Genomic DNA, 14,135 nt, shown 5'->3' with positions numbered 1-14,135 from the left:
GCTCTGCTGTGGGCGGGGTCGTCAGAGGGACACGCCATCCGCTGGAGCCGGGCTCTGGGGAGTCTCCTGCCCCGCCCCAGGCGGCTCAGGGGTGGGGTGGAGGATTGGAAAGGGAAGAACAGAAGCAAAAGGGGTGCCCCCAGCCCAGCTTACACCCGGGAACCTGCATCCCTTGGGCATGGCCCCAGGCTCTCCTGGCTCTGCTCAAACTACAAGAAGGTTTTGGCAAATGCTGGGTCGGAAGGGCACTCGGGCACATCCTGGATGGTTTGTTCCAAAGCCTCTGGCCCACCCCCTGCAGGCCTAGCCTTCTCCAGCCCGCCCCCACCCCCCACTCCTAGGAGCCGCCCTGTCCCCTCCAGGCCCCTCGGGCCCAGCTCCAGGGCGCAGCCGTGCGGCAGCACCGCGTGAGGTGTGCGCCTTGACGGAACTCCCGGTGGGGCGGCGCGCTCCCAGGCTAACGGCGGGGCCACTGCTGCTGGGACCGGCCCTTCCCAAGCCTGGCCCGGGTGTGGGGAGGAATGCTGTCGTCCGTCCGGGAGCGGGGGCTCCAGAACGTTTTCTTCCCAACCAGGGACCTGGTGGTTCAGCCCTAGGCAGCCAGATCCAAGGAAGGCCCCGTCAGGTCAGGACGGCCCTGGGAGGTCTCGGGGCGGCTGTACAGGGGCCCCTCCGCCGCGAGGCCGCTCGCCGCTTTCCCAGCGCCGGTGGGTTACAACGGAAGCCTCTGCAGGAGAAGAGTACACGCCCACCGCCCGTTACTGACCGGACCTGTGCGCAGCCCGCACCCCAGACCCAAGGCCCCAGAGGCTCCCTGTGGGGGCTGGGGTCTCTCCTGGAGGCAGCCGGCCCCATGCCAGGCTCTTCCTTCCTCCCAGCCCTCACCCGCCCTGACCACGGTCTGTGCCCCTGCCCGTCCTCCCTGGTCTCCTGCCCGGGGGCCCCTCCCTCAGGACCCGCAAACTTTGTGAAGCATCTTTATGGGCAGCAAGTGCCGACCTGGCCAGGCCAGCGGCTGGGGCAGCAGTGGGCAGGTGGGGCTGGCATCTGGAGGCGGGGCAGAAACTCCCTCCTTCGGTCCGAAGGGTGTGGAAGGGCATGGAGAGAAGGGAGGGGAGGGGAGGAAGGGGAGGGAGGGGAGGGAGGGGAGAGGGGGGAGGGAGGGGAGGGAGGGGAGAGGAGGGCCCTCCCCAGCCCAGGCCCCTCCAGGAAGGCCTGTGTCACCTACCTTATGCTTGGGGCATTTCAGAGAAAAGTTATCTTCCGTGAACGTGCAACCTGTGACCAAGAGAAGTGTGTGTGGTCAGGGCAGCGGCTGGCGCCCCAAGCCCAGGCACAGGGGTTCTTTGCAAAGAGGGCGGGAGACAGACTCCATCTGAAGCCCTCCACAGGCCGTCGCTGCTGGGCCTCGGCCCCTCTGCCCTCCAGCCTGGCTGCTGGCCTTGCCGCCTCTTACTGGCCCCTCACCTGCCACCGCTTGTTCCGGAGGCCTTCCCTAGATGTAGCAGGCCCCACCCTGGCTCTCCCCGCGCCCGCGGCACCCGGACCTGCCTCACTGGAAGGCAGGCTCAGCACCGGCTTCGCCCTCTCCCCGGGGCGGGGTGGGGGGCGCCCTAGAAGAGGCTCTGATGCCCAGCGATGCTCCCTGAATGAATGTTAAGGGACTGGGTGGTGCCGTCCCGGGTCTGGATTCGAGCGTTGGCTCCTCCTCTGAGCCTCGGTCTCCGAGCACTAACAGGGCGCCAGGGCACCCACTGCGTCTACGTGGTGACGAGGAGGCTGTGCCCCTGCCGCCAGGTGTGGGTGTGGGGTCCGGAGGGGAGGCAGGCCTGGCGTGGGGCTGAGCACATGCCCGCAGGCATCTGAGTGCCAGGGCACTGCCCACCCTGGGGGAGCAGAGAGGTGGCTGAGCATGGCCAGTCCTTGATGCCCTCGGGCCAGGGCTGTGCCGCTGTCCCCACCCTCCCCTGCTGCCGCCTGGGGAGACCCTGGTTTTTCCCTGGACCCTCCCCGCCCCCCACACCCTGGTGAGCCTAGTCCTGGCTCCCTCCCCTGCCCCACCCGACATTGTTCAGAATAAACCCTAAACCCACAGCCAGCCAGCCCAAGCTGGCCACAGGGAGTCGTCCTGCTGGCGTGGCCAGTGGTGGTGGCTCTGGGCTGTGGCTCTGGGCTGTGGCACCATGACAGCGTGGTGGCTCATAGGCAGAGGGGGCGGTGGGGCAGGTCTGCAGGCCTCTCTGAAGCTGCCTCTTCTTTTCCGCACCCCCACCAGAACCTGGGGGCCCTCTCCTGAAAACCGCCACGGTTTCTGCACAGCAGGGCCAGCAACTGGAAGTGGGTCCCGTGTCTCCCGAGCTCAGGCAAGCCAGACCGGGGCTGGGGCTGAACTCACACTTTCCGAAGGGCTTTGGGCGAAACCCCAGGCTCACCCAGAGCACACAAAGGCCCCACCCCACAGACACCTGCTGAAGGCCCGACAGTCCAAGCGTGAGTCGCCAGAAGCCAAGGGGAGGAGGTTGCCCTCCCACAACCAGCTTGCTCAGCAGCCCTCCCGAGCCCGAGCCCCGTCCCTGGGCCCACTCGGTGTCTGCCCAGGGGAACTGCGGCCTAGCTGGCAAGCTGGCCTGGCCTGAGTGTGGAAAGCCAGCCGTGGTGGTCTTTGAGGAGACCCAATGGGGCAGGGCAGCGAGCGGGCAGCCCTGGTGGCCTGTGGTCTGAGCCTGACTCGGATACCTGGAGAGCCCACGTACCCCCACTTGGCAGGCCCGGGGTCGGACAGGCGTCAGGTGCGGACAGAGGCTGCCCAGCCCCCTGGCCAGTCCCCTCCTCCCAGTCCCTCGCCAGCCGAGCTGCCATGGCCCAGGGGCCACCTCCCTGTGCCCGAAGCCCACACCTGCTGGCTCCGGCTGCTGTTCCCGGGGTGCCCAGGGCTCCCCCCCTCCTCTGTGCCCCCTCCCCCTCCAGCCTGGCAGCTCCCCGTGCATGTCTGCAGACCCTCCAATGCCACCTGCGTGTGGGGATGGCTCTGCCCCTGCCTGCACCCGGCCTGTGCCGGGAGGCTCTGCAGTTCCCCCGCCGGGGAGGAGAGGCGTGGCCCCGCCCCGGGCCGGGCTGCGCGGCCTGCTCTGGCTGCGGCTGCGGTGGTGCGGTCCCAGGCAGAGGCCGCAGGAGGGCAGAGGCCACATGAGCGGGAGGAGCGCCCGGCGGGGCCCGAGGGCGTCCTGCCTGAGCTGGCCCAGTGCCGACCGTGGCCCCTGTGAGCTCAGCACAGCCTGCCAGTGGCCCGTGCCCTCCTGAGAAAGAGGAGGGCTGGTGTCTGAGCAAGGACGTTGGCAGCAGTGCCTATGGCACCCGCCTCAGCCCTGCCCGCCCCGGGAGGGTGGCCATCGGGCCCCACCGCCTCTCCCTCCCCACACCCAGGTGTGGGCTCCGTGCCGAGTCTCTGGGACGCAGGTTCTATTGGACCCGGCAACCCTCTCCCCTGCCCAGGTGCCCAGGTGACTGAGTGCCCATCAGCTCTCTATCCTGCCAGTGTCTCGTCTTCCCAGCCTCAGCCCCTTCCGGTCGCACCTTCGGGCTGCACAGAGAGCCCCCCTTTACTGAGCTCCTTTGAAGACTTCATTTGAAACAAATTCCATTGCTGCAGCCTGGCACAGACATCCCACATCCACTAGCTATGCCCACCTCCTTTCCAAGCAAGGCTCACATGCTGCCTCCTCTTGGAAGTCCTCCTGGATTTCCCCCCGGCTCAGAAAGAATGGATCACCCACAGCATACACTCTCTCCTTCCTGTCTAGTCTCCATAATTTTGGACAAGGACCGCGGTTTCCTGTCTGTCCCTCTCAAACGTGAGCTGCGAGGGGCTGGACCGAGCTGGGAGGAGAAAGCACGAGGCGTGGAGACCCAGGGAGCCACGCCAGGTCTGTCTGCCGCGCTCTGTGGCCACAGCGAGGCAGCGTGTGAAGACGTGAGGGCTGCCGGCCGGCACAGCGCTGCTCCCGGTTCAGAGTGGGCTGCCACGTGCGCAGCTCTGACTGAAGGAGGCCGTGTGCTGGGGAGCGGCAATTTCCACGGTGAAATCGGGCTCAGTGCCGAGTGGAAGGTTAGAGCCAGCGAGAAGCCCATGTCCCCCTCCAGCTCCCTCCCTCCCTGAGGGTGCTCCCCCCACAGCCCTCTCTGTGTGCTCCCCCAGCGGGGGGCGGGGGCTCCCCAGCACAGAGCCAGAGCAGCAGGCATCCAGGGGGAGGCGGGGCAATGGTCCCAGGTGGTGGGAGGGTGCTCCACGGTGGGGTCATGATAACCTCACCCCCTTCCAGGCCAGAGAAGGAAGGCTATGGGGAGCAGGGGGATGGGGTCAGGGGTCATGGGGGCTGGCTCCAAAACAGGAGTGAGGCTGCACTTGCTGGGCAGGGTTCCTTGTCTCAGCTCCCAGCAGCTCAGGAAAGGGTTGCACGAACCTCCAGTTTATAGACGGGAAACTAAGTCCAGACGCCGGTGGCCTCGCCGCCAGGGCTGGAATCCAGGCTGACGCCGCCTCCAAGCCCCCTTAGAATGTTGCCTCATCCGGGCCGACACTCCACCACAGAGGTCTTCCTCACGTGAGAGAAGGCCTGTCTCGGGGTCGCGATAGGACCTTTCCGGCTGTTCTGTGGACACTGTTTGAACCTCGTTCCCCATCCCGTTCGGTGTTTGTTATTGAAGTGTGTCCTTTCCCTTCTCCTCCGCCCGGTGAGCTCCTATTCAGCCTTCAAAGCCCCAGCCCCAGTACAACTTCCGCTCTGAGATCTGACATCCACCCCACCCCTTGGCAATGGTGGCTTTTCAGAAAGCTCTCCATCTTGTACTTTATACCTCCGAGCACTCCTCAGGCTGTGGCTGGGACCGGCTCACTCCACGTCCCTAGCGCTGCCTGGCACGGGTTCTGATAAGGAAGGGATGGAGAGAGAAAGGACTGCGGGGCAGGAGCGGAGGGAAGCCAAGGGCTGGGGTCAAGGAGCCGTGCCCGGTGCCCGAGGGCTCTCACCTGCATCGCTGGCACACGGGTAGTGGTAGGTGTGCACGCATCCTTTGTGGCAGCAGCCGATGGTGGCCCCGGCTTCTTGGCAGCTGGAACAAGTCTGGTGAGGAGAGAGGAGATGTGAGTGGGCAGACAAGGTTCCCGCCTCCTGCCCACAAAACGGCCCCTGAAAATGAGCTGGAAGGAGGCTCAGACTGGGGTGCGAATGCCCACAGGGGCGATCCCGTGGCGGCCCTGGCTGCTGCCTCGGCGGGGGACCTTTCCGGGACGGGCAGGAATGACTACTTGTGGGTGAACACGTGGCCTCGCCGAGCCGCTCAGCCTGCGCTGCGCACGACGGTGCCTCCCTCACGGGACGGTCATGACTATTACATGAGGGACCGGTGCCCAGCAGATGGCCAGAGCTCCTGTGCCAGTGTCGGTGTGGCCCGCCGCCAGCGGGCGGGGCTCCTGCGTACGGAGCAGCGCGGGAGGCGGGTGGCGCCCGGACCACACGTGGCAACGGGCGGTGAGGCCGGCGCGCCGCTTCCTCCCTCGCTGGCCGGGAGGCAGGCCCCCGAGGATGAGCCTTGGCGGAGACAGCCAGTCCTGAGGGGCCGGCCCACGGTGGGTCTCAGAACCGTGGTCTGCGGAGCGGGGCTGCCCACGCCCACGTCCGGGAAACGTGGCCGGGACAGGGCGGCCAGGCCAGGAGCGCCCTTGGAAGTGAAGCAAAATCTGGGGCCTGGGGAGGGACAAGTCGGGCCCCAAACCGTGCAGACTGTCCAGACCACAGGCTGCAGGGGTGGGGGAGGGGCGTGCAGGAGCGAGGCAAGGGGTGGAGGCCCGTGCCCAGTCGCTCAGCCGCTGACACAGAGCTACAGCTGATGACGTGCCAGGTAGGCCCGGAAGCCACCTCACCCCGGTTACCAATGAGCTCGGAGAGGCTAAGCAACTTGCCTGAGGGTACACAGCTCATGAACAGCTGGGCTGAGACAGACCACCCGTAAGGCTGGCTGTAATGCTGGGTGGGTGAGGGGACCCAGCCCAGCCGCTGGGAGACGGGAGGAGACCCAGCGGGGAAGGTGCCCTCTGTGCCCAGTGGGAGCAGGGGCTGCAGGGTGGAGGCGGGGCTGCTTCCCAGGGGCCTCTGCCAGGCGGTTTCCTTCTGCTCAGCGCCGCCCCCCAGGCCAATTCCTACCCCAAAGGGGAGCGGAAGCAGGAGTGGAGGCCCAGACTAGGCCCGTGTCCAGCCCGCAAGGAGCCCTCGGGTGCTGGCATGGGCAAAGGGTCGTGCCGGGGCTCCCCAGCGGGCCGCCCAGCAGGCCTGGGGCAGATGCGTCAGCTGCGGAGCCAGGAGGGACAGGCGCGGCCCTCCGCAGGAGCCCGGGCTGGAGGGCCGGGCTCAGCGGACCGCACCCTCCGCGCCGCGGCCAGGCCTCGGAGAGGAGACGGACCGCAGTTCTGAGCAAGGCTGGGCTGTGCAAACCGGGAGCAGGTCCTAGGAGGTGGCGTGGCAGGGCTCGGGCAGGAGTCATGTGTCTCCTGGGAGGGGACAGAGATGAAGGGTGTCCCTGGGGCCCACAGCTCTGTTCCTCCAGAGAGAAGCGAGGCGAGCGCTGACCCACCTGCCGGCTGCCTGGGCACCGAGGCTCTCAGAAGGCAGTGACGTGCCTGGGGTCGCAGGCACCCCGCTGGGAGGAGGCCTGGGCTGGGGGCTGAGGGGGGCCCTGGACCCTGCCTGTCTCCGCAGGTCTCCTGGGGTGCAGCCGGCCCTCCCCAGCCAGCCCAGGTCCGGCTCCCAGGAGCAGGGAGGTGTGGTGGGGGTGCAGGGCGGGAGCGCGGGCAGGGCTGGGGCCTGAGGCTGGTGTTCTTTTCAACACCAGGAGGCCTGGACCTACTGCAGGACGCTGGGAGGAGCTGATGCCCAGACAGCAGGAGGAGGAAGTAATGCGTGAGGGGGGGGGGGTGCCAGAGCTGGCCGCTGTCCACAGCCGAGAAGGGAGCGGCGGGTGTCCTGGGGGCCAGGTGTCCTCCGTGAGGATGGAGGCCAGTGGCAGGACCTCTGGGCGCGCAGCCGCCTGTGTCCCCACGCGGGGGGCACCCAGGCACGGGAAGCATGGCGGCAGCGGCGGCCGCGGGCCCACAGCCAGCGGTGGGCACAAGGGGGACGGCCAAGAGCAGGTGAGCAGGCGGTGGGGCAGGCCACGTGGAGGTGGGCCGAAGAGGTGAGGCGAGGGCCCAGGGCTGGGGCAGGAGCTCAGCCTCAGGGAGAGAATGCTGACCCCCGGGCCCTGGCCCAGGTGCCTTCTGCTGACCGCTGCCAGGTCTCTCGTGCCCTCTGCAGCCCTCGGAGGGGAGTGTAAGCAGCCCCGGGCACCCCAAGCGGGCATCACCCCGAGGGGACAAGGCTTCCGCTGCTGCCCCTAGTTCTAGCCCAGGAACGTCAAGGGCATTCCGACAGGCCGGGCGTGGCTTGTATAACCTTCACCCGCCCGCCCTGGAGAGGCTGGGCACAGCCAGGTAACGTCGAGGGGTAGCGATGGGACCGGAACCAAGATGTCAGCCAAGGGGCTCTGAGCACCATTTATGAGGTCCCTGGACCTGCCTGGGGGGCCCGCAGAGGGACACACCCCGTCTCATGTTGTCTGAGGGTCTTGTCCCCAAGTCCCCACCCGCTGCCTGAGGTGCTGGAGCCAGGGGAGCCTGCTCTGTGGGCACCCCGACATTCAATTCTGGGAGGCGCCCATCCTCTGGGCCTCAGCATCTCGGCTGACTCCATGAGCAGGCGAGGCCAGCCGGGCCGAGCTGGGAGGTGCCAGGTGAGTGTGCAGAGGGCCCTGGGCGGGAAGGCGGCGAGGGGCTGCCGTGGCGGGCCCGGGACCAGGCGGGCAGTGCTCGGCCTCAGCCCGGGTGCTCCGACCGCCCGGCTCCTCCCAATACTCGGTCATGTGCTGTTGGGCCCCAATCGTTGTGCTGGAGAGGCAGGGGCTCCCTGACTGCCTGTCCTGTGGGACCTCAGCCCCCCACCCCAGCGGGGCTGGCCTCTTACCATGTCCAAGGCCACCTTCATGGCCTCCTGCAGCCCAAAGAGCTTCCCGGCCACCAGGTAGACCCCACCCGTCCACACAGCGCAGGCCTCGTGCACCCAGTGCTCCTGGGTGTCCCCGCCAGGCTCCGCTGGGGCCTCCTTGCTGCACTCATGCTTGCGGGTCTTGTCAGCAACCGGGGCCGCCTCCTCACTGCCATCCCCTCGCCCGTCACAGCAGTAGCAGCTCTGCAGCCTCCGGGACAGGCCCCGGGCACTGGTGCGCAGCGAACCCTGCTTGGCCGGGTCAGCAGAGCCGTCGGGCCGGGGGGCTTTGCTGGCAGCGGCGGCGGCTGCACACTCGAGGCCCTTGAGTGTTCTCTCGAGGGGCAGGGAGGCCTCCTCACAGGTGCCCTCCGGCCGCACCTTCTCCTTGAGTTTTGGCTTCTTTTTGGGGAGGCAGTGTTCGGGGTAGTAGGGCCCACAGAGGTCCCCAAGGTCCTTGAAGTTGGCGGGGTTTTGACAGAGGCAGCAAACAAGGCAAGAGGTACTCAGGGCCTTGGCGACCACGGGCCCCAGACGCATGGTGGAGGAGAGAGGCAGAGAGGGCCGGGGCTGTGGGGCAGAGCCTCCCGGGAGCGTGGCCAGGGAGGCCCCAGCTGCGTCCAGGGAGGACGAGGACGAGGACGAGGAGGCAGAGGAGGCAGGTTTCCTGTGGGGCGTGGGCTCCTCCCCAGGGGAGTTGACAACAGTGCATACAGTGGTGAACGCATCTCGCTTCTCAACCCGCACGAAAGGCGAGAAGGCCGGGGTGCGGCTGTCTGCCCGCAGCCGCTTGCAGGAGGAAATGTACTTGAGGCGGATTTCAGGCTCTGCGGGATCCAGGGGCAGCACCTGCTGCTGCTGCCGCCGCCGCTTGGCACGCCCCTTACAGGGTGAGGAGCTGGTATTCTTGGCGCGGCCCCGAGTGAGGCGCTTTCGCTTGGAATAGTTGCTGCAGTTGGCGTGGCCCGGCTGCTTCTGCGCGCTCATCCGGGGCTGGCAGGACCTGCTCTCAGGGGGCTGGGGGGCCAGGCCCAGCTCCTCCGCCTTTGGCTTCTTGCTTCCTCCACCGGGGCTGTCCTCACTGCCACCCTGCATGCTGCCGGCCCTGTCTCGGGGAGTCAAGAGCAGAGCAGGGCCTGCATGGGGCTGCTTCTCCGGGGGCCCTTTGGGGAGTCCCAGGGCTCCAGCCCTGCCTTTCCTGCTTCTTTTCTTCGGCGCCAGGACAGTCCTCCTAAGGGGCAGGGCCTCTGGGGACGTGAAGTCCTCGGCTTTGAAACAGTCCGTCGAGGACAGTTTCTTACTATTTATGAGTTTGCCTTTTAAGGATCTGTTGGCTGGATTTCTGCAAAACGGGTCGGCCCCCGAAGCTGCCAGGAGCTTCTGCCCGGCGCCCACACTCAGGAGACCTCCCGCCCCCCCCGGGCCGCCCCGGGCCCCCCTGAGCCCAGGGTCCTTCTCAGGGAGGGGCGGGCTCAGGGGGCTGCCGGGGGCGGCCCCGGGCGCTCTGCACGCCGACCTTTTCAGGCTGGGCGAGGTGATCTTCTGCACGATGGCCTCCAGCTTCAGGCCCCGGCCCTTCCGGGGCGGCAGCACCTTGGTCTTCACGGCCCCCTGGCAGGCGGCCCGCGAGGCCAGCTCCGGACAGGTGTCGGGGGCCTCCGGAGGCGGGGGCTTCGGGGTGAGCTCACCAGTGCCCTTGGCGGGCTTGGCTTTCTTGGGAGAAGACATCCTTTTGAAGAGGGTGGGGGAGTCCTCAGCCTGTTCCTCCTTCATGTCCCCCCGGCCGCCACCGGCATCGCCGCTGCTGCTCCGTAAGGCCAGGTTCCGCCTCTTGGTGGGGACTGGCGCCATGAAGGCCGACTTCCTTTTGAGTGCGTGGAGGGGCCGGTCAGAGAGCTTGCCGCCTGCAGTGGGCTTGGGGGCCCTCGCACGCTGGCTGGCCCGGCCCTCCTTCTGGGAGTTGCCAGAGACCTTGAAGGTGGCAGACAGGTGGCTGTTGGCAAGGAGCCTCTTGGCGGCACGGCAGCCGGGGACCCGGCTCTCCGAGGGCCGCCGCTTGCAGGCGAAGACCTCCTGGGTCTTGCTGCGGGACCGCAGGATCATGGAGCGCTGGTCTCTGCCGGGCGTGCTGGGAGAGTCCGTCTCCTTGGTCTTGGAGCCCAGGGGGCTGCTGTCGGAGGCGACTGGCAGGGCCGCCGGGTTGCTGGGGCTGGACGCCGCCTTGGGGGAGGGCTTCCCTACCCGCTTGCCAGACTTGAAGGCAGCTCGCTGCTTGCCCCCCAGTTTGTCTGGGGGGGCAGGGGTGGTGATCAGTCCTGGGGGCCCAGGTGTGCGGGGCTCACTCAGGGCTGTGAAGGAGCGGGTGCACATCCTGGGGAGCCCTTCCGAGGCCCCCCGGCCTGGGGCCCCTGCCCCTTCCATCTGTCCCTGGGGGGGCCCTGTGCAGGATTCTGGAAGCAGGAAGTCTTTGGGCAGAACTGGCGCCCTGCACGGGGAGTCCTCGGCCTCGGGGAGCCCCCGATGCACCCGCCGGCTCCGCAAGCTCTTGCCCCGTGGCACGGGCTCTCTCTTAGCAGCGGGCGCCTCGGGGACAGCGGGCTTGTTCGGCTTCTGGACCAAGGAGGCCTCGGGGGCCAGCGCGGCAGGATCCCCCCGAGCCAACGCCACATCGGGCCCTTCTTCCCCGGGCTTCATGTGGGACAAGGAGGATTCAAACCAGCTCTGGACCTTCGACTCGGCGCCCACGGTGGGACCCAGCAGGAGGACAGACTCTCCGGAGAGGTGGCATGGGGAGCCCCAGCCGGCCTTGGGGTCCAGGACCTCCTCCACTTCCTCCTTGGTGCACATCAGCGGGGCCTTCGGCGACAGTGGGTCCTGCACGCTGGGCCTCTGCCCGGGGCTGCCCAGGAGCTCACACAGGGACGAGTACTCCTCCTCGGCCTCCAGGTCCTCCTTCCTGCCCGGGGCCGGCAGCAGCGGCAGGTCCCCGAAGTCGGTGGCAGCGCAGCAGTGCCGGCCGTCCCCCAGCCACGCGTCGGCTTTGCCGACCTCCGGGCACTGCAGCAGCCCGCCCGCCTCCTCCTTCACCCCGCCCGCCTCCTCCTGCTTGGCGTCCTGGGGCACCGTGGCCTTCTCTCCGGGCTCCTCCTCCCGGAAGCCCAGGCAGGCTGAGGCCTCGTGGGCACTCTCCTTGCCGACGCCATCCGAGGCCTTCCCGCCCTGCTCCAGAGCCTTGGGGAGCTCGCTGGGGTGCAGCCCCCACCGGGGACAAGCGTCCCCCAGGTTCTCCTCGGGCCAGGAGAAGGGGTTGGCGCTGTCCGCGGAGCCGGTGGCGGCTGTATCAGGGAAGCAGTCAAAGGCTGCTGCGGGGTCTGAGGGGGCAGCCCCGAGGCTGGGCCCGGGGCCAAAGGAGAGGGGGCCGGTTGTCTTCTTGGGGTCCGGGGTGACAACACCCACAGAAGGGTCATCAAACAGCCCCGGGCTGAAGTCCTTGGCGTTGCCACCCTTGTCCAGCTGTAAGGCCTCGGGCACGGGCTCGGGCTCCCCTGGCCGTGGCCACGCGCTCTTGGCCATGGAGTCCAGGCAGGCGCCGTGGCTCTCCAGCGAGAAGGGCTTGCTGGCATCCTTGGCGAGGCCGGGCAGCGGGGCCCACGCCTTGTCGGCCTTCTCGCCGATGGCCTCCTGCAGCCCCAGGATCTCGGAGGCCAGGTCCTCCTGCGCCAGGGCGCTGAGCAGCAGCCGCGGGCAGTCCTGCTCGCCCGCCACGAACTTGGAGAAGCTGTCGAGCGGCAAGCTGCCGTGCAGGCTGTGGAAGGAGTCATCCGACTTGGTGGACATGTCGTCAGGTGAGGTCACGGAGCAGGTGGACACGGACTCGGGCTTGGCCTTGGCGCTGCTGCTGACCCTGGCGGGGCTGCCGCGGGCCTGGCCGCAGTACAGGAAGCCGCGCTCCAGCGGGTCCTCAGAGCCGCTCAGGTAGTCGGCCTCGGGCGGCTCCGCGTGGCTGGACTGCGGCGTGCCGCTCGGTGGCTCCGACAGCGGCGTGCCCACCTGCTCGGCCGAGTAGCCGCTGCCTTCGGGGCTGCAGTGCTGGCTCCGGTGCTGCTCGGGCGTCCGGGACGCCAGGCTCTTGGCGGCCTTCCTGTGCGGCGCGGCCCTGGAGAGCAGCAGCTGCTGGACGGTGCTGGAGATGCTGGCCACCTGCGAGGTCAGGGCCGTGAGGCTCTGCAGGCTGAGGTCCGACAGCAGGCTCTCGGGGAGCTTGTCCTTCGGCAGCGGCTTGCAGTTGCTGGCCTGGGTGTCCACGGAGCTGGCGGCGTCCGTCGGGGAGGGGTTGAGCAGGGGCATGAAGTGGCTGTGGTCGGCGACGCCTGCGGGGAAGGCCCCGGTGCTGAGCGGCTGCTGGTTATAGGGGAAGTTCTCAAGGTTTGGCATCAGCGGTGACGGGGTGGAGCTGTAGGAGGGTGAGCGGCCCATGGAGCGTGCGGGCGAGTGGCTGGCGCTGGGGCTGAAGGTCTGGTAGTACTGCTCCGGGGTCCTGAGGGCCGCCTCTGGCTGGCAGTAGCCCGGACCTTGCTGCCCATAGTGTTGGTACTTGGCAAGGTTTTGGTAATGGAGGGTTTCCTGAGCGTGGTGTCGGCTCTGAAGGGCTTGCTGTGGCGGCGGCTTCTGCTGGTTGTAGCCGAGGCGGCCGGGCTGATAGGCGTGCAGGTTCTGGGCCCCCTGCCCCGGGGCCAGGCTGGTGCTGGCAGCCAGCGGCCGATCGTGGGGCTGGGCGGGCGGCACTGTACAGCTCTTATAGGAGTGGGTCCCCTGCCCGCTGCCCTGGCCGGCGGGAGAGTAGGTGGAGGAGGTGGGGAAGGAGGGCGACTGCTGGACGAAGTGGCCGCCCGGGGGGAAGGGCAGTGGCGAGGCGATGTCGTTCTGCAGTTTCTGCCTCTGGAGCTTGGGGTAGGCCAGGGGCGGCTGGGGCTGTGCGTGCAGGGCCTGAGTCCGGAAGGGCAGCTGGGCGCCCTGCTCCGGGTACGGCCTGCCCGGGGGCACCGCTGTCTTTTTCATCAAGTTCTCATCGTATTTGCCCACCCCCCCTGACAGGGGCTGCGGCTGGGGGGCTGGCGGCTGGGGGGCCCCCCAGGCCTGCAGCCTTTCCTCGCCCGCATAGCGGCCCGGGTACGGGCTGCTGTCCTGGATGCCGTAGCCAGAGAGGGCAGACCTCCCCTGCAGGACCTGCTGTGCAGGCAGGCCCTTGCCTCCGCGGGCAGCACCGGCAGCTGCGCCAGCTCCGCCCTCGTAGCCCGGGTACGGCTGCGGGCTGTAATAGTCCTTGGCTAGCAGCCTCTGCCGGTCACAGCTCAGCCCGGCCTGGCTCGGCGGCCGGTAGTCCTCCAGGCGTGGTGTCTCCTGTGAGGTCTGCTGGTAGCTCTGCTGTTTGCCATGGAAACCGCACCTTTCTCGGAAAGACTGCATGACTTGGGCTGGTTATCTGCGAAAAGAGAAGGGGCCGGGAGCGGGGTGGGGAGAAAGGCGGGCATGGAAGGGGCGGGGGAGAGCGATTCAGATGGGCCATTTCCTTTCACCGCAGAAGACCTGCCTGCCCACCTCAGCCAGCCTGCCCTCTGCCCCAGCTCCAAAAGCCCCCTTGCCTGCGCCCCCGCCCCCCGCCCCCAGCTGCACACACATGGGGCTCGGTGCAGGGCGGGGCTCTGCCATTCCCACCCCATCACCTGCGGCTGAGCCAGGCCAAGTGGCTGCCCTCCGAGGGGGAGAGGGAGGGAGGTGCAAACCCAGCTGCCCAACTCCCCAGGTCACCTCGGAGATGCCCCCCCCCCCGGGGGTTCCCCATTCTTTCCCGCATCCCTTTCAGCTCTTTCCTGAGCTCAAAATCATTCCGCACAGCAACTCCCGCGCCCCTGCCCCGGGGCCGCTGGGTCCTGGAGTCCAGCCTCAGCCCTGCGGGCCAGCAGCCCTGGCCGAGCCGGGAACAGGAAGGCGGCCCTGCCCGAGAAGCCGCTCGCACGGCTGCCACACACGCGTGCACACACACCGCCCCATCGCTGCCACGCC

General features: G+C 68.2%; 1 protein-coding gene across 1 annotated transcript; it reads right to left on the bottom strand.

Moving 5' to 3' along the window:
* Positions 1–304: 304 nt before the first annotated feature.
* RAI1 (retinoic acid induced 1) lies at positions 305–13,546 on the bottom strand. Its single transcript, XM_028132148.2, has 4 exons — positions 8,052–13,546; positions 5,027–5,120; positions 1,229–1,278; positions 305–727 (listed from the first exon to the last, which is right to left on the bottom strand). Exons 1-4 carry the CDS (start codon positions 13,536–13,538, stop codon positions 713–715), a joined length of 5,646 nt encoding a protein of 1,881 aa, XP_027987949.2. The 5' UTR covers positions 13,539–13,546; the 3' UTR covers positions 305–712.
* Positions 13,547–14,135: the final 589 nt, after the last annotated feature.

Source organism: Eptesicus fuscus, chromosome 20, assembly GCF_027574615.1.
Source record: "Eptesicus fuscus isolate TK198812 chromosome 20, DD_ASM_mEF_20220401, whole genome shotgun sequence".
Classification (NCBI taxonomy): domain Eukaryota; kingdom Metazoa; phylum Chordata; class Mammalia; order Chiroptera; family Vespertilionidae; genus Eptesicus; species Eptesicus fuscus.
This window is presented reverse-complemented; position numbering and strand designations above follow the sequence as displayed.